This window comes from Phocoena sinus, chromosome 10, assembly GCF_008692025.1.
Source record: "Phocoena sinus isolate mPhoSin1 chromosome 10, mPhoSin1.pri, whole genome shotgun sequence".
NCBI lineage: Eukaryota > Metazoa > Chordata > Mammalia > Artiodactyla > Phocoenidae > Phocoena > Phocoena sinus.
In genome coordinates this window covers 25,038,454-25,057,676 of record NC_045772.1, presented here as the reverse complement: position 1 = coordinate 25,057,676, position 19,223 = coordinate 25,038,454, and the positions used below count along the sequence as shown (strand labels likewise).

General features: G+C 37.0%; 1 protein-coding gene across 6 annotated transcripts in view; it reads right to left on the bottom strand.

Moving 5' to 3' along the window:
- Positions 1 to 19,223, bottom strand: part of CDK17 (cyclin dependent kinase 17) — a 98,295-nt gene that overhangs the window by 42,409 nt on the left and 36,663 nt on the right. For 5 of the 6 annotated variants that reach the window (XR_004351745.1, XM_032645330.1, XM_032645334.1 and 2 more), the window contains exon 2: positions 3,850 to 3,996. Coding sequence is in view for 5 of the 6 variants with exons in the window: in XM_032645330.1 (XP_032501221.1) it covers positions 3,850 to 3,967 (118 nt within the window). In the remaining variant the exon portion in view is untranslated. Of the gene's footprint in view, positions 1 to 3,849; positions 3,997 to 5,293; positions 5,419 to 19,223 lie in introns of all 6 variants that reach the window. The other variant, XM_032645329.1, reaches the window with a different exon arrangement.

Here is a 19,223-nt window from a genome sequence, read left to right as displayed (position 1 = left end):
GAACTGTTTTTACTGAGATGAAATTCACTAACATAAAATTAATCATTTTATTTGGTAGATGTACAATGTTGTACAACCATCACTTCTATTTAGTTCCAAAATATTTTCATCACTACCAAAGGAGACCCTGTATCTACTACACAGTCACTCCGCATTCCCCCCTCTCCTGAGTCCCTGGCAACCACTCAGCTGCTTTTTGTCTCTGGATTTACCTATTCTGGATATTTCATAAAAATGGAATCATAGAATATGTGACCTTTGGGGTCTGGCTTCTTTCAGTTTTCAAGATTCATCCATATTGTAGCATGTATCAGTACTTCATTCCATTTTATGGTTGAATAATATTCCATTCCTGGAATATGTCACATTTTGTTTATACATTCATCTGTTGATGGACATTTGAGTTGTTTCCCCCTTTTGGCTACCGTATATACTGCTGCTATAAATATAAACATTCATGTGCAAGATTCTGTTTGAATACTTGTTTCAATTATTTGGATATATTCCTAGGAATGGAACTACTGGGTTATATGGTAATTCTATTTTTAACTTCTGAGGAACTGAGATGAATTAATGTTTGACAGGTTTTTTTTTAAATGAAACATTCAGTGCCTTCTCAGTTACTAAAAAAAAAAAAATTTGATGTGCTCAGAATTCTCTTTCCTTGAAAGTACTTTAGAAAAAAATGTTTCTTATACTTCAGTTTGTAAATTTTAGTGCAAAAATTTCATTTTATAATTAGGAAAAGCTGTATTGAGTTAAGGCCAGTATGCTTAAATCAACCACATTTGCAAACTTTCAACCTAATTTTAACACACTAAATATAAATTCAAGATTCCTCTTTCCCTGGGTCCAATCCACCGATCAATCTGTAAACACACTAGCTTATCTAGAAAGGTACTCTAATGCGAACTATAATTATATTATACATTTATAACTGAGTTAAAGCATTCACAGTATGACTCCTAATTATCAAAATAGAGATAATAGCTCAAATTCTCTTTGGATGGAGGTAGAACATGTATGAGTGACAGTGTATGTACATTTTGATACACCAACTGTATCATATGCATTATAATTTTCCCAAGATTTTTATAGTATTAGCCCCATTTAGGTGTACTTTCTCATTTGATTTGTCCTAGAATATGCATGAGAGACACCTGCCTATATATAATGCAAGAGTAAGAGGATTCTGCTCATACAAGTGACTGAACAACAGACAGCAGATGAAAAGTTGGTTTAGTTTATTTAAGAAAGTTATAAACTATATTCTTCCTCCTCAAGCCAGCACTACCACTATATAGTTGTTAGACAAATATCACTTGCTTTACAAACTGGTTATAGTGTATGTGAGAAGATCTTTTAAGAAGCATAGTCTGCCTCTTCTCATTCATTAAACCATATTCAGACACAGACTGTGTGTGCTACCGATCTTAGGAGCTTTTTACCTTTAAGATAAACTCCATAAAGAAAGAAAATGTTGGAACCAGCTATCAGGTACTGAAAGATAACCAAAAAGGTAAAGAATCTTTGTGAAAGCTGTCCCATGTGCTGTTGTTATACATAGGAAATAAGTAATAGCAGATATAACTCAGAGATAGCCTATGCTACCAGCAATCTCTGCAACCCAAGAGGCATCAGTCTATTATGACATCTTCAAGTATTATTTCAAGTAATTCGAAAAACTTAAAGAGGAAACTCAGTAGAGTTTCTATTTTCTCTTCTTTACTAATTGTTAATGTTACTACTAGAATAAAAGTAAATTTTAAACTATGTTCTACTTGAAAAAAATTTTCAATGTTTAACCATTCATTATAAATTAAGCATGTTTTAAGACAATTAATACTAAAATATTCCAGGAAATATGCTATGAATCTAAAATATTAATTAGCTCTCCAAAAAGTATGTACATTTTCTTTGACTCACACTCTTTTTTTTATTTTTAAGAGGTTTGTCTTGTAGTCAAATTCCCATCCAGAATGTGTTCCCAGAAAGCATCTATCAAGATGTATTCTGTGCTTACTTTACCCCTGAATATCACTGGCAAATAGCTCGCAAGACTCATGGATCATAAGAATGAATATACAGGGTTTAATTAATAACAAGAAATCAAAGGGGATCTGAGAGAGAATTAAGGATTTTTCTCCTGGCAAAAGGAATAAAAGTAAAACATTATAATATCAGCTTTGAGATTTGATCCAAATGTAAAGTATTTCTCTCCTAAAGTAAATTATATCCAAATTATTATTTTAAATTTTCTACCAAACTCATCTATGTTTCCCCTCCTATATTATGAGCCAGATAACCTTGAGTAAAATAATGACCCTTCTGAGGAAGAGATAAACTGAAGGTTGGGTAGGATAAATTACTTACCCAGAGTCATGTAACTAATAAGTGTGTAAGTGTATCCCAAATTCCAATCCATGACTTTTAAAATAAATTTATTTATTTACTTTATTTTTGGCTGCGTTGGGTCTTTGTTGCTGCACACGGGCTTTCTCTAGTTGCGGTGAGCAGGGTCTGCTCTTCATTCCTGTACGCGGGCTTCTCATTACGGTGGCTTCTCTTGCTGTGGAACATGGGCTCTAGGTGCGTGGGCTTCAATAGTTGTGGCATGCGGGCTCAGTAGTTGTGGCTCATGGGCTCTAGAGCACAGTCTCAGTAGTTGTGGCACATGGGCATAATCGCTCCGCGGCATGTGGGATCTTCCCGGACCAGGGTTCGAACCCATGTCCCCTGCATTGGCAGGCGGATTCTTAACCACTGCGCCACCAGGGAAGTCCCAATCCATGACTTTTAAAGTCCAGAGCACTTTCCATTATACCTTTCCCTCTCTCACAAGGGCAGTTACATTTCATCCAGAGGGGGTGAGGGTATTCATGTTTTCACCAACTGCCACAAACCTCTAAACAGAAGAACTTCAGGCAGAGGCAAGGAGGAGAATCTGTACCTTATGACACACTGGCAGCCATTCCTGTAAGCTCCTTCCCTGGTTATTACTATGACATCTCTAGGGCTATTTCAGTTTTGAATATGTAGGCTTGTTCTACAGATTTCATCAGGATTTTGCAGCTTAATCCATTCAATTTAACAAACTTTTTATTTTATATCAATATCTGTGTACTAACTACTTTACACTGTAAAAAGAACTGTCAAACTTGTGAAACATTATATGCCTATCTACTGTAAGTGCTTTCAATACTATGGATAGATTCTTTGGTCAATATAAAGTAAAAAAAATGGTATGATTCACTCATATGATAAACCTTGTCGTCTATGTGGATAGTCAATATATGCATATATAATGTTATAAAACTGATGAAATTTAAAACAGGAATTTCACAAACTTTTTTTTTTTTTTGGCCACGCCGCATGGCTTGTGGGACCTTAATTCCCTGACCAGTGATCGAACCCAGGCCCTCAGCAGTGAAAGCACAGAGTCTTAACCACTGGACCACCAGGGAATTTCCAGGAATTTCACAAACTTACTATGCACTTTTAAGCTGTATAAACTTTGGTTATAAGAATAACAAAAATATTTAAATGTTAATTTGAAAATAGCTACTTAACTAGGATAATATTATACAAAGTATTCTTATTTAAGAACTAATGAAAAATGGAAAGATAAACAGGATAGAGAATTCATCAGGGTTAGAGACCAGCTATAGTAACACTGTTGGAGTAAGAATGGAACATTCCAGTAAGCAAGCAAAAGTTACTGAACTAGGGAAGGAGGCAGAGAAATAAACAGAAGGAACCTACTAAGGACTAATCAGGAAAGTAAATTTACATTCGATTTATCACGTAATTCAATTCTCTCCTCCCCTTCCCTACCCCCTAAATATTTACCATTATCTTTGCTGCTGTTTTCTTCAATAGTCATTTGTTCAGCCAATTCAGACAACGATTCATCAATAGTCTGGCTTCCTCGAAGCGTGAGGGATAGCCTTCTCTTAAATTTTTTCATCCTATCAACTGAATGTGACTTGAAAAATCCTGAAAGAAGAGAACAGAATGAACATAAGATTAAAGCTATGAATATCTTACAGCTCCAGAAAAATGCTGTTCTCGGTTTACTGGGAATCTTCAAAATAAGAATAAAATGAGGAATTCTCACATCCATCAAACATCACAAAATCCAACCCTTCCTTAAAAAGATCCACTCACTTGAATTAATGCCATATTCATATCGCATCATCAGAAGAGCAAGAATTCTACAAAACTAAAGACTGAGATTTTAAGCATCACAACTAAACTTAGAAGGATTACAAATCTTCCTAAAATGAGCTTTGTAAAAACCAATTTAGTGAAAATATATCATTATTTTGATGTGTAGGTTCCATTATTATAAGTATCAATCATCATATTGGAACCAGTCAGTGATATCTTTAAGTATAACTGAGGGGATAAGACAGGTGAAAGAGGTGGGGTAGGGAGAGAATAAAGAAAGATGCTTGACAATTTATTAAACAGCTCCAACAGAAATTTTCTTTTTTAACTTCTTATTTAGCCAATATATTGGGGGTTTGTTCTTCCCCCCACCCTGGTCAGCTGTCAGGAGTCTCCTCCTATTATTATAACAATGCCAAATTTTAGAAGGAAAAAATAAAAGTCAAATTAACAGGTTTCAAATGCCTACTCCATACTAGACACTCACGTCTCTGAATTCATTTAGTCTTCCTAATTCTAAAGAGCATACTATACTATCCCATTTTCACAAATAAGCAAACAGGCTCAAAGAAGTTCCCTGACAGAAGGCGAACAAACAATTATCGATAGAACTGAGATTTAAAACTAAGATTAACGGGCTTCCCTGGTGGCGCAGTGGTTGGGAGTCCGCCTGCCGATGCAGGGGACATGGGTTCGTGCCCCGGTCCGGGAGGATCCCACGTGCCGCGGAGCGGCTGGGCCCTTGAGCCATGGCCGCTGAGCCTGTGCTCCGCAGCGGGAGAGGCCACGGCAGTGAGAGGCCCACGTACCGCAAAAAAAAAAAAAAAAAAAAAAAAAAAACTAAGATTACCATTTACCTTTTCCCCCACATTTTAACATCTCTGAAATCAGGATGTATCACAATTACAGTTAAGTCCCCTACATACGAATGAGTTCCATTCCAAGAGCGTGTTCATAAGTCCAATTTGTTCATAAGTCCAACAAAGTTAGCCTAGGTACTCAACTAACACACGCAGCTATATAGTACTGTACTGTAATAGGTTTATAATACTTTTCACACAAATAGTACATAAAAACAAACACAAAAAATAAAGAAAACATTTTTAATCTTACAGTACAGTACCTTGAAAAGTACAGTAGTACAGTACAACAGTTGGCATACAGGGGCTGGCATCGAGTGAACAGGCAAGAAGAGTTACTGACTGGAGGAGGGAGAGGAGGTGGGAACTGGCAGAGTTGAAGGATCATCTGCAATAGGAGATGGAGGGCAAGCTGCAATTTCACTCACGCCTGATATTGATGGAACACATATTGCATCTCTGAAAGTTCACAACTTGAAGGTTTGTATGTAGGGGACTTACTGTAATGGGATGTCAATTGTAATTGACAGCTTTCTTTTTTCCTAGTAGTACATACACTAATGGTATAATTCATAGTGGAGTCTTGGATATGATCAAACAAGGTATCTGCCAAAACCAATTCCTCAATTATTTACCTGTAACTTCTTTTCTAATTTACAGTCTTAATTGTGGTGAGCTAGTTTACCAGATTACCAAGTGTACTGTAACCATTACCCCAACTAAGAGCTTCTTCTAACTCCCCTATGCTAAAATACCTGTTTTACCATTTTGCTTATTTTCTCATCCTAGGGCTCTATTCCAAGTAGCTGAGTGTGCTGAACAAGTGAACTCTACATAAGATATTTTTAATGAATAATTTTTGTTTGCTCAAAGGCTCGGGGTAGGGTACTGAATACAAGTTTACAAGTGATAATATTATGTTTTACCAACTCTGTTTTACATACTTAAAGACAAATCAATGTTGCTGAATATTTTCTACTAACCTTCCAGCTGACCTCTTTCCAGTTGTGCCTAAACCGCAATTAAACCTACTGGGTTCTAAATTTTAGTTATTATATTTTCAATCCTAGAATTCCTATTTGATCCCTTTCTATAGATTCAAGTTCTCTACTGAAATTCTTCACCTTGCCATCTGTTTTCATGACTAGGTTATAGTATTTTAAAGTTCTTGTCTATAACTCCAGAATTACACAACCTATGAATAACCTGCATAACCTGTTTCTATGCTGGTTTTTCTCTGTTGGTCCTGTTGAATGCATAGTAATTTTTTTACTGAATACTACACATTGTTTGTGAATGACTGTATGAAAATATGTAAGAAAAAATGTAGAAGCTCTGGATGATGTTATTATCTTCTTCCAGAAAGGATTTATTTTTTTTCTAACAAGCAGTCAGAGTAAGAGATTACCTCAGTCCAATCAGGAACAGAGCTGGCCTGAGACTGAGTTTCAGATACTATAAAGTCTGGCCTACTTCTGTTTGTTCCCACTCCTATGGTGTGGCCTTTCAAAAGATTCAAACTGCAAACCTAGGACTAAAACAACAACAAAAACTATTGAAAGCTCCACTCAACTCCCTCAGTTGCTTTTTGCTCACCTCTCATACACTGCTCAACTTTTATCCTCTTATCCAAAAGAGCTTAAGAGTTAGAAAATATCTCTAGAGGAAACCCACAGAATACGTCTATTTCTCTTCTCTCCTGAATCTTTACTCCTGAAGTCTTGACTGACTCAAAAGCTCTACGATGCCTTCAAACTATATTTTTTCCCTAGTCTCATAGGGAGCCTTAGTCTGTCTGATACAAGTTCCTCCCATCACAGGCAGAAATGGACATTCAGATGTGGATTAAAGGAGATAACATATACTTTAGCAAACAAGGTGAATTTATAGGAGGCAGTCAGTAAACTTTAAGAGTTGTTTCCAACTAAGAAACCTGTAACTATATGGCTGTCCTAAATGCTAGATTCTTTACTTCTCAAAGTCAGCCTTTATATAGCTCTACCTTGACAGTCAGTAATCCATGCCATTTGCTTAAAACATATTAGATATTTAAGGTGAATTGAGCTATCACCAATCTTCATCTACCCTTTTGTTTCTCTAAGGATTGATACCAGAGACACCCTCCTTTGTATCCAGAATCATCCTATGCAGTTAAGGGGTAACTCTGCAAGCTTGGGGGGTTAAACTCTGCACATTCCAAAGAAAGGAATCACCTAAGACAAGCTCCTAGGAGATAACCTCTGACCCCTTGCAATATCCTGCCTGATAAATTTCTTTGTATACCTAAAATCTTGGGCCACACCAGATAATTTATATTAACAATATGAATTATGGTAAATCCCTATCTCTGTATGCCTGGGGCTTTGGGCCACACCATTTATCAGCCTGACCTCAGGGAGGGAGGAGACATAAGGGAAACTGGAGACTAAGTAACTAAAGACAGTCATGTAGGTACTTCCATGGCTATGTAATTGACCCCTAAAAAAAATCTCTGGACACCAAGATTCAGGTAAGCTTCCCTGGCTGGCACCACTTTGCCATGCTGTCATACAGGACAACTGGAGGAATGGAGCACTGTCATGCAATTCCACTAGGAGAGGATAACCGAAAACCCGCACCTGGTTTCTCTTGGACTCCACCCTATATACCCTTTCCCCTGTGCTGATTTTAATCTGTTATCTTTTCACTGTAATAAAACAATCATGAGTTTAACAGCTTTTCTCTGATTTCTGTGCCCTTTTAGCAAATTATCAAGCATGAGAGTATCTTAGGAACCCTCAACACACACTCCTTCAAGAAATCTGTGTGCCCTAACAAAAACCTCTAAGCGCTAGTAGCTCACAGTTACCAACTTTTTGACTCCAATTTTCTCAGTCAAGTGGTCACGAATGTCTACGTAACTATACAAACATCACCACTTCAGAATCTTGCACACCATTTTTGAAAGCTTGCTGACCATGTACCTGCCTCTTATTTTAGATGACAAATAAGGATAAAATAACAAACTATAACAGACATGTTATTACAGAATTAATTCACATAACATGGTAACATCCCATTCTGACCATGTATGTGAAAAGTGGTCACTCCAAACTGCCTTGTACTGTAAATAAAAAATATGCCCTGGATTTTAAAGACTTAGTATTTTAAAAGAATGTAAAAAATCTATTGTTATATGCATAACATGATTTTGAAAAATTCTAGACATATTTAAGTAAAATTTATCAATATTTCTAAAACTAACTCTACTAATTAAATATACCTGCAAAATACTTTAAAATTCAGTATGGTGCTCACATTATATTTCTATTGGGCAATGCCACTATAGAGCGCCAAGTAAATCTTGATGGCTTTAAGTGGGTACAGAAAAGGGGGGGAAGGGAAATCACATAAGCCTTAACTTTTTCTTCATACAATGCTTTTGAACAATATATTAGTTGAAATTCTATGTGTTTATAACTCAGAACAGTATGCATTTCCATCAAGAGCGAAGAAAATTCTAGTATATAAAGTAACTAACTTTATGTATTTTCTACTCTGTCCGGAATAAGAAGGACATTTCTAATTCATTAATAAGAGGTGCAGTGGTTAAGAATCCGCCTGCCAATGCAGGGGACACGGGTTCAAGCCCTGGTCTGGGAAGATCCCACATGCTGCAGAGCAACTAAGCCCGTGAGCCACAGGTAAGGAGCCTGCGCTCTAGAGCCCGTGAGCCACAACTACTGAGCCCACATGCCACAACTACTGAAGCCCGGGCACCTAGAGCCCATGCCCCACAACAAGAGAAGCCACCACAATGAGAAGCCCGCGCACCGCAACGAAGAGTAGCCCCCGCTCACCGCGACTAGGGAAAGTCCATGCACAGCAACGAAGACCCAATGCAGCCAAAAATAAATTTATAAAAAAGAAAAACTTCATAATAAAACACATTGCATCCTCAAAAAGGTCCTATTTTTTTAATCTTCCGTGCTATAACTGTAACCTTTTAATTAAGTCACAATGATCAGTAAACACAGATGTTAAGGAATTTCATCAACGATGCCTAGATCATTATTAAAGAAAAAATACTCCCAAGTTAAAGATTCCTTGACATATCTAATTATCTTTAAGAAGAATTATGCATGTCAACTTTTTTGCCCATTAGATTGAGGACAAAAACACATGCAATGCTACAATAAAACACCTTTTGTGAAGTTAATATTACTATTTACATTAGCTTGAAGGTTAACTAATATGTACTGTATATTAATAAAGCAGTGCTAAATTACTGATTTCCTAAAACCAAAACCCTCGAGAGTTGCGTTAAAGGACTTCCCTGGTAGTCCAGTGGCTAAGACTCCATACTCCCAACACAAGGGGGCCTGGGTTCAATCCCTGGTCAGTGAACTAGATCCCACATGACGCAACCAAGAGATCGCAAGCTGCAACTAAAGATCTCGCGTGCCGCAACTAAGACCCAGCACAGCCAAATAAATAAATAATATTTTTTAAAAAACAGTTGGGGTAAAATATTTTTTCTGTTTTAGCAAAAACTTTTATTTGGGATTGTTAGGCTCTTTACACTGTCGTTTTCATGAAGATTAAGATATATTAACAGTAATTTATAGTGAATGCTTAAATATTGTTTTATATTTAAATCCATGCCACTGAAAAAGCTATTTTTATCTTAGAAGTAAGTGTACTGTAATTTAAAATAAACCCTAAATAAAAACTACACAACTGTTTGGTTTTAATATTTTAAAGACTTAGCTATCTAGAGAACAATTATAAATGCTCAAATTTCAACATAAGCTTTACCCTGCAAAGGGCTCTTTCCTGACCCTGACCCTCTCTATTCCTTTATCCTTAGTTTTTTTTTTTTTACTCACAGTTGTTTTGTTTTTACCACGTATAAATAATACATATATATTCCATATATATATACCCATTCGAATATATCTGTGTGCATGTATAATACAAAACAACTTTTATGCCTTTCTAGTTGTCAAAAAGATCTCCAGCTTTTTGCCATAGCTAGATCAAATTTTAAAAGGTAAAGGAGCAATAAATGATACTCAGAATGACTTACTATAAACTCTGCCTCTTTCTCTTCCTCCCTCCCCTATATATATTTATACACACACACACACACACACACACAGCTGAAAATGTTCAAAAATCAGTTTCCAACTACAAGTGCTTAAAAGAAACATGTAATGTGTTACCTTACTTTATCACCTAAAATTTGATCTGGGATTGCCTGCTGTACAATTAAGAAATTTTTTCATGTTTTTTTTTTTAATCCTGAAAATGTAATTACAAGCATACATAAGCATGCAGTAAAACAAAGTGCATCTTTATTGTACTTTGTTTTACTGCACAACAGATAATGTGTTTTTTACACTAATGGAAGGTTTGCAGCAACCCTCCAAGTCTACAGGTGCCATTTTTCCAAAAGCATTCGCTGACTTCGTGTCTGTCACATTTTGGTAATTCTCACAATATTTCAAACTTTTTCATTATATTTGTTGGGTTGATCTATGATCAGCGATCTTTGATGTTACTATTGTAACTGTTTTGGAGCACCACAAACCTCGCCCATCTAAGACAGTAAACTTCATAAATGTTATATGTGTTCTGACTGCTCCACCCACCAGCGGTTCCCCCAACTCTCTCCCTCTCCTCAGGCCTCCCTATTCCCTGAGACACAATACTGAAATTAGGCCAATCAATAACCATACAATGGCCTCCAAGTGTGCAAGTGAGAAGGGTCGCACATCCCTCACTTTAAATCAAAAGCTAGAAATGACTAAGTTTAGTGAGGAAAGCATGTTGAAAGCCAAGACAAGCCAAAAGCTAGGCCTCTTGTGTTACACAGTTAGCCAAATTGTGAATGCAGAGGAAATATTCTTGAAGGAAATTAAAAGTGCTACTCCAATGAACACCCGAATAAGAAAGCAAAATAGCCTTACTTCTGATATGGAGAAAGTTTTAATGCGCTGGATGGAAGATCAAGCCAGCCACAACATTCCCTTAAGCCAAAGCCTAAACCACAGCAAGGCCCTAACTCTCTTCAATTCTATGAAGGCGAGAGAGATGAGGAAGCTGAAGAAAAGTCTGAAGCTAGCAGAGGTCGTTGGTTCACGAGGTTTAAGAAAAGATGCTATCTCCATAACATAAAAGTACAAGGTGAAGCAGCAAGTATTGATGTAGAAGCTGCAGCAAGTTACCTAGAAGATCTAAGATAATTAATGAAGGTGGCTACCCTACACAACAGATTTTCAATGTATACAAAACAGCATTCTATTGGAAGAAGATACCATCTAGGACTTTCATAGGAGGAAAAATCAATGCTTGGCTTCAAAGCTTCCAAGGAAAGGGTGACTGTTGTTAGGGGCTAACGCAGCTGGTGACATCAAACTGAAGTCAATGTTTATTTACCATTCCAATCATCCTAGGGCCCTTAAGAATTATGCTAAATCTACTCTGCACGTGCTTCGTAAAAGGAACAACAAAGCCTGGATGACAGCACATCTGTTTACAACATGGTTTACCGAATATTTTAAGCCTCCTTTTTTTTTTTTTTTTTTTTTTTTTTTGCGGTTCGCGGGCCTCTCACTGTTGTGGCCTCTCCCGTTGCGGAGCACAGGCTCCGGACGCACAGGCTCAGCGGCCATGGCTCACGGGCCCAGCCGCTCTGCGGCACGTGGGATCTTCCCGGACCGGGGCACGAACCCGTGTCCCCTGCATCGGCAGGCGGACTCTCAACCACTGCGCCACCAGGGAAGCCCCATTTTAAGCCTACTTTTGAGAACTACTGCTCAGAAAAAAAGAATCCCTTCAAAATATTACTGCTCATTGACAATGCACCTGGTCACCCAAGAGCTCTAATGGAGATGTACAATGACATTAGTGTTGTTTTCATGACTGCTAACACAACATCCACTCTGTAGCCCAAGGATCAAGGAGTAATTTTGATTTTCATGTCTTGTTATTTTAGAAATGCACTTCATATGGCTATAGTTGCTATATATATAGTGATTCCTCTGAGGGATCTAGACAAAATAAATTGAAAACCTTCAGGAAAGGATTCACCATTTTAGATGTCATTAAAAAACATTTGTGATTCATGGGAAGACATTAACAGAATGTTTGGCAGAAGTTGAGGGGTCTAAGACATCAGTGGAGGAAGAAACTGCAGATTTGGTAGAAACAGCAAGAGAACTAGGATTAAAGTGGGACCTGAAGATATGACTGAATTGCTACAATCTCATGATAAAACTTTAACAGATGAGGAGTTGCTTCTTACAGATGAGCAAAGAAAGTGGTTTCTTGAGCTAGCATTTACTCCTGGTGAAGATGCTGTGAGGACTGCTGAAATGACAACGAATGATTCAGAATATTATACAAACTTAGCTGATAAAACAGCAGAAGGGTCTGAGAGGACTGACTCCAATTTTGAAAGAAGTTCTACTGTGGGTAAAATGCTATCAAATAGCATTGTATTCTATAGAGAAATCGGTCATGAAAGGAAGAATCAATTGATGCAGCAGCTGTTATCTTAAAAAACTGCCACAGTCACCCCAACCTTCAGCAACCACCACAATGATCAGTCAACAGCCATCCTCCACCAAAAGATTACAAGTCACTGAAGGCTCAGATGATGGTTAGCATTTTTTAGCAATAAAGTATTTTTTAATTTAGGTGTACACACTGGTTTTTTTAGACATAACGCTATTGCACACTTAGACTACAGTATAGTGTAAACCTAAGTTTTATATGCACTGGGAAAAAAAATTCGTGTGGCTCACTTTACTGCAGGGGTCTGGAAACAAATCTGCAATATATCTGAGGAATGCCCATATTCTATTTACTTAGAGAATACAGATAACCATCCTGGAATGCCAACTGAGTTTTGCCCTAGGAATGGGAAACACTTTGTTATTGTTGTTGTTGTTAAGACAACAGCTATGAAAACTCACAAACTAGATCCTCTACTATGAGTATTTACCTGAAAAAATGCTGTCATTTTGTGGCCCTTTGGTACTTCCAATTAAAAATTTTTGTACACAAATTTACCTTATAATCCAAATTTCTCTTGATTAAAGGACTTATTTGAGTGGTAATTCTCTGCTTATGTCTTTGAAACATTCTTAAAACAACTTAATAATTGCAGGAAAAGTTGGAGAAAAAGCTGAGATTGTTTTAAAAATGCCTATGATTTTTCTGTATGTAAAGAAGCAGAATTTACGTGCAGAACAAATTAAGCATTTTAAAGTTTGAATTTAAATCTAAGACTGAAATGACAGGCTAGTACTTTTCCACTAAGTCCTGCTGTTGTTAGTCTTTCCAAAATATCAAGTAGAATAATATGACTTCTCAACAAAGAGAACTTTATTTATTTCTTTATAACATTTTCTTCAGTGACTGCAGTCTTAAATTAAACCTTCTGTAACTGAGGTAAACTCACTGAGTGGCCTGTAAGCAAATTTTCTAATAGCTTTTCCTCAATAATTAAATCACGATAAATATTTAGCACTTTCTAAGACACTTAAGCTAGCTATACTTGATGAGGAGGAATAACAAAAATTAAGTTTTCTCACTAAAGACACAAATTTCTTATTTGTATAAAACACGAAGTTATTGTACAAAATATTAACAGAGCACTGAAATAGAATTTCAATCATGCTTATAGGTTTTTTTCACCAAACACTTTAAACATCTTAATCCTTTATGAGTTCAAATCTGAGACTGATTCTTTTCCTTTGAAAGTCTGAGCAAACACACCAACCAGAAAAAAGACACCTACCGGAAGACTTTCCTCTATTCATAAACACACATTAGAAAGACAATATAATACTGTGACACTTGAGATGCAAAATGTCATAGTAGGAAGCTCTTGAGGTTGGTCCCCCCACCATAAATAACCAGCAAAGTGGAAAAAAGGACCAGAATCAACTATCTCAGAACTCTGGAACCTGACTGAACACTTATAACAACCAGGGGAGTGCTTGCTGAAGGGAGAGGCTGTTGATCCTGATAGGAGAACCACATGTGCAAACCAGTTAACGCTGCCCTTTCCTCAGCCTGGTCCCAACAATGGAGATAGCAAGCTGCATTCCTAGGGCAGCTGGCTGGTGCCAGGGCAGACAGTGGGGAACCTTGACACAACAAAGTGGGGGCTGCAGATTTTGGGCAGTCTGACAAACCCCTTGAGAGACTGGCACTGATGCGGGCACTTGCCTTCCTTAAGGCCCTTTTGGGCTGCAGGGGGTGCCTGTACTGGCATCTACTGGGAGACTTAAAAGAGACAGCGATGTTTTCTTTTGCTGTTGCTTGAGCCAAATATTAAAGAAGATCTTCAGTAGGTCACTAGCTGACTGCAGGGGTAATGGAATAGAAACTTCAGTGACCACACACAGGAATACACATTTGCAAAAATCATTTGGGAGAGTCACCAATGGATGGAAGCAGACCTCAACAACCAAGAAACACCCACAGCCTTGGAGCGGGAGAATCTGGTTTTCAGAGTTACCTCATTATAGTACAGTGCCCATGTCTCAACAAAAAAATTACATAGCATATAAACAAAGAAAGCATGGCTCATTTACAAGAAAAAAAGCATTTGACAGAAACCATTCCTGAAGAAGACCAGAATTTTGGAATTTGTAGCCAAGGATGTTAAATAAACTGCCCTAAATATGCTCAAAGAGTTAAAGGAAACAAAGAACTAAAAGAAACCAGGAAAACAATGTATGAAAAAAGAGACTATCAATAAAAAGACAGATATTATAAAGGAACCAAACAAATTCTAGAGCTAAAAAAAATACAGTAACTGAAATGAAAAATTCACAAGAGATTTAAGTAGGCAAAAGAAACTATCAGTGAACTTGAAGATAAAGTCAAAATTATCCAGTCTGAGGAACAGAAAGAAAAAAGAATGAAGAGAAATGAACCAACTCTGAGGGATCTGTAGGACATCATCAAGTATACCCACAAAGACATCAGAGTCCCAGAAGAGAAAAAAAGAGGGTAAACATCTTTTTGAAGAAATCATGGTTGAAAACTTCCCAAACCTGATGAAAAACATGCATATGCACATCTGAAAATCTCAACAAACTCCAAGAAGGATAAACTCAAAAAGATCCATGCTATTCAAAGTGTCAAAGCCCAAAGACAAAAATAAAAAGAATCTTGAAAACAGCTGGAGAGAAGCAACTTCACACACACACACACACACACACACACAAGGAACCCTCAAAAAGATTAATGGCTGATGTCTCATCAGAAACTACGAAGATCAGGTGGCACTGGGAATAATGTATTTAAAGTCTGAAAAGGGAAGAAAAAAAAAAACTCTGTCAACCAAGAATTCTATGTCCAGCCAACTATTCTCCAAGAAGGAAAGAGAGATAAAGACATTTCAGATAAACAAAAGCTGAAGAGGTTCATTATTAGTAGACCTGCCCTACGAGAAATGCTAATCAGAGAGGTTCAGGCTGAAATGAAAGGACGTTAGACAGTAACTCAAAGCCATAAGAAGAACTAAACAACACCAGTAGAGGTAAGTATACGCAGTTATAAAAAACAGTATCATTGTACTTTTGGTTTGCAACTTCTCTTTTCCCCCTTTTTCCTATATGGGTTAAAGGACAATGTACACACACATAAAAATGATAAATCTATGTTAATGGGCACACAATGTATAAAGAGGTAATCTGTGACAATAACAATATAGAGGAGGAAGGATGGAGATATACAGGATCAGAGTGTTTACATACTATTGAGGTAAGTTGGTATTATTCAAGCCAAGCTAGGTTGTTATAAGTTAATTCTAATTCCCAAGATATAAAGACACACAGAGATTGAAAGTAAAAGGATAGAGAAAGGTATTCCATGCAAGTAGTAACCAAAAGAGCTGAAATGACTAAATTTTTGTCAGAAAAATAGAATAGTGAAAAAAGAGACTGAGAGAGACACTATATAATGATAACAGATTAAGACATGACAATCATAAACATACATACCTAACAACAGAGCCTGAAAATATACTAAGTAAAAACTGAAAAAATTCAAAAGAGAGTTCTACAATAGTAATTGGGAGACTTCAATACCCCATTTTCAACACTGGATAGAAGAACCAGACGGAAGATCAATAAAGAAATAGAGGACCTGAACAACACTATATACCTAGTGTATTAGACTTAACAGACATTAGAATGTTCCACCTAACAACAGAACATACATTCTTCTCAAGTGCAAACAGAACATTCTCCATGACAGACATTAGTAAGACCACAAAACAAGTCTTAATAAATTTAAAAAGACTGAAATCATACAGAGTATATTTTCTGATCACAGTGAAATGAAATTGGAAATCAATAACAAAGAAAACTGGGAAACTCACAATATGTGTAAATTAAACAGCACACTCTTAACCAATGGATTAAAGAAGTAGTAACTAGAGATATTAGAAAATAGCTATAGACTAAAGAAAACAATTCCACTCCTAGGGATATATCCAAAAAAATTGAAAACAGGGACTCAAGCAGATGCTTTTCCACAAATGTTAATAGCAGCATTAATCATAATAGACAAAAAATAGACATAATAGACAAAATCATAATAGACAAAAGGTAAAAACAGCCTAAGTGTCCAACAAGTGAACAAGCCTAAGTGTCCAACAAGTGAATGGTAAACAATATGTATATATACACATAAATACATACACAAAAATACATACAATGGAATGAATACTATTCTGTCATAAAAAAGTAATGAAATTCTAATACATGCTAAAGTGTAGAAGAACCTTAAAAACATCATGCTAAGTGAAATAAGTCAGACACAAAAGGACAAATATTATATAATTCTACTTGTATGAAATATCTAGAATAGGCAAATTCATAGACACAGAAAGTAGAACAGAGGTTACCAGGGAATAGAAGGGAGGGGGCAATGAGGAGTTATTGTTTCATGGGTACAGAGTTTTTGTTTGGGATGATGAAAAAGTTCTGGAAGTAGACAGTAGTGATAGTTACACAACTTTTTGAATGTATTAATGTCACTAAATTGTACACTTAAAATGTTTAAAATGGTAAATTTTATGTTATGTATATTTTACCACAATAAAAAATATCAACTATTGTGTCAGCATGCATTTATATCAGTTTTTTATCAAACCTGCATATGGTCAATACCTTATTTTAGTACGATTTTATTAAAAGAACAGGCTAAATAATTTCAGTGTGAACAAACTATACAAATTATTTTGAACACAAAAGAGTAACTAGTACTACTGCTTATGGTTAGGATACAGAAACTCACAAAAGACTTTTTTTGCTCCCATCTCAACAATAAGAACAACCCAGACAGGCTATAAAATCATAGTTTTTTAAACTCAAAGAGCTGAGACGCAAAAAGAAAACAAAACAAAACAAGCCACACAACATAAATGAACTAAATTCCTAGAGGGAACTAGCCCTTTCCAGGAATGAAAACAGGAATGTCTGGTGTCACAGTGAAAGGAGGAGTAAACTTGCTATAAAAGGGGAAAACTAGACCACCTTTTAAGAAACTTTTTAGGGGTTCATGGGGTCTGGCAAGACATTAAAACCCTGAGCAGCTTCAGTCACAGAGCAAATCTGTACTTTCTCAAAAGGATCCTTTCCAAGTATTGGAGCTCTATTAGGAGAGTGGGGAGGTAGGACTGTAAAATGCTGGGGACAGTGCAGCAGAGCTAAGAGAAAAAACTCTGTCCCCAAGGGGCAAGTCCAGGCCTACTACAGAAAGGGTATTAGGTGAATGCTTTTTCCACAGGTGAGGAAAGCCAGGGGTGGGGCTAAGAGAAAAGAAAATGGCTCAGCTGCCCAAAACCTCAGCATCTGAGTTGTGAAACAGAGATCTCTTACAGTTTTGCCAACTGCTGGCTGGGTTTTAAAGTGGGAAGAGATTTCCTGAGTCTCACAGGTAGCTCAGACCCCAAGCCCTAACGAAGGGAAAATTCTGATTCTGCACTCAGAACATTTGATACCAGTGGTGAACTAAATATAACTAAAGTTATAACAGAGTTAGGACACAAATTAGACTGTTTTCCTATCAAATATTATATTTCAGCTCTTCCCCCAAAACTATGTCATGGAGACACGTTTACATACATGAATGTAGCTATTCAGAATTAAAGTCTAGCATCTGGGAAAGGTATCAAGGAGAAAATAACACACGTATCTCCACTGCCTCCAAACCCTGCTCCTCTTGTAATCTTCACTATCCCAGTAAATGGTAACTCTATAGTTATCATCTGCTCTGGCTGTCTTCCCTTTTTTCATACCCTACAATCAATACATTACCAAAACCTGTAGGCTCCTCCTTCTTACCACATGAACTGCTAAAATCCTAAGCCAGGCCCCATCATCTCTTTGTCTAGAATATAATATTTAGAGCATCCTAACTGGTCTTCCCGCTCCCACCCACCACCTTCCCCCTCCCTGCCCCACTGCCCATAGTATATTTTCTATATAGCAGCCAGAGCAAACATACTAAATCATAAATAACCTAATCTCTCTTCTCCAAAATCTTCCAACGACTGGCGCTTTACTCAATAGTTAAACCCAGAGTCCTTAAATGGCTTGCTAGACCCTATATGACTTGTCTGTCACTCTCCTTTTTAACCACATCTACTACAATTCTACTCCCACCCACTCTACTCTAGCAGCACAGTCTCTTTGCTGATTCCTGCCTTTGCCCTTGCTCTTTGTCTGCCTGGAATGCACTTCTCCCAGATACGCTTAAGGCTAACTTCCTTCTGTGTTCTACTCAAACATCACTTCCCTGGTCACCCTGTATTAAACAGTGACAACTCCACACCCAGGTTACACATTCCATTCCCCTTGCCTGTTTTAATTTCCTCCATAGCCTTACTGCTTGACATTCTAAATACTGGTTTATTGCTGATTCCTTCCATTAGAATTTAATCTCCTTGAGAACAGGGACTTAATGTTTTGTTAATTGTTGTATTTAGTACAACCCAGCATTTAGCACAAAACCTGGCACTCATAAATACCTGTTTGAATGAAAGCAAATAACACAGCTAAGTCATCTTTTATAACAGAAGATCTTTCTCCTACCTAAAGTCAATCTATCAACTGGCAAAGTTTTAGATCACTGTCCCATTCTGATAGCTCTGCTTAGGTTTTCCCCTTTATGTTAAAAACT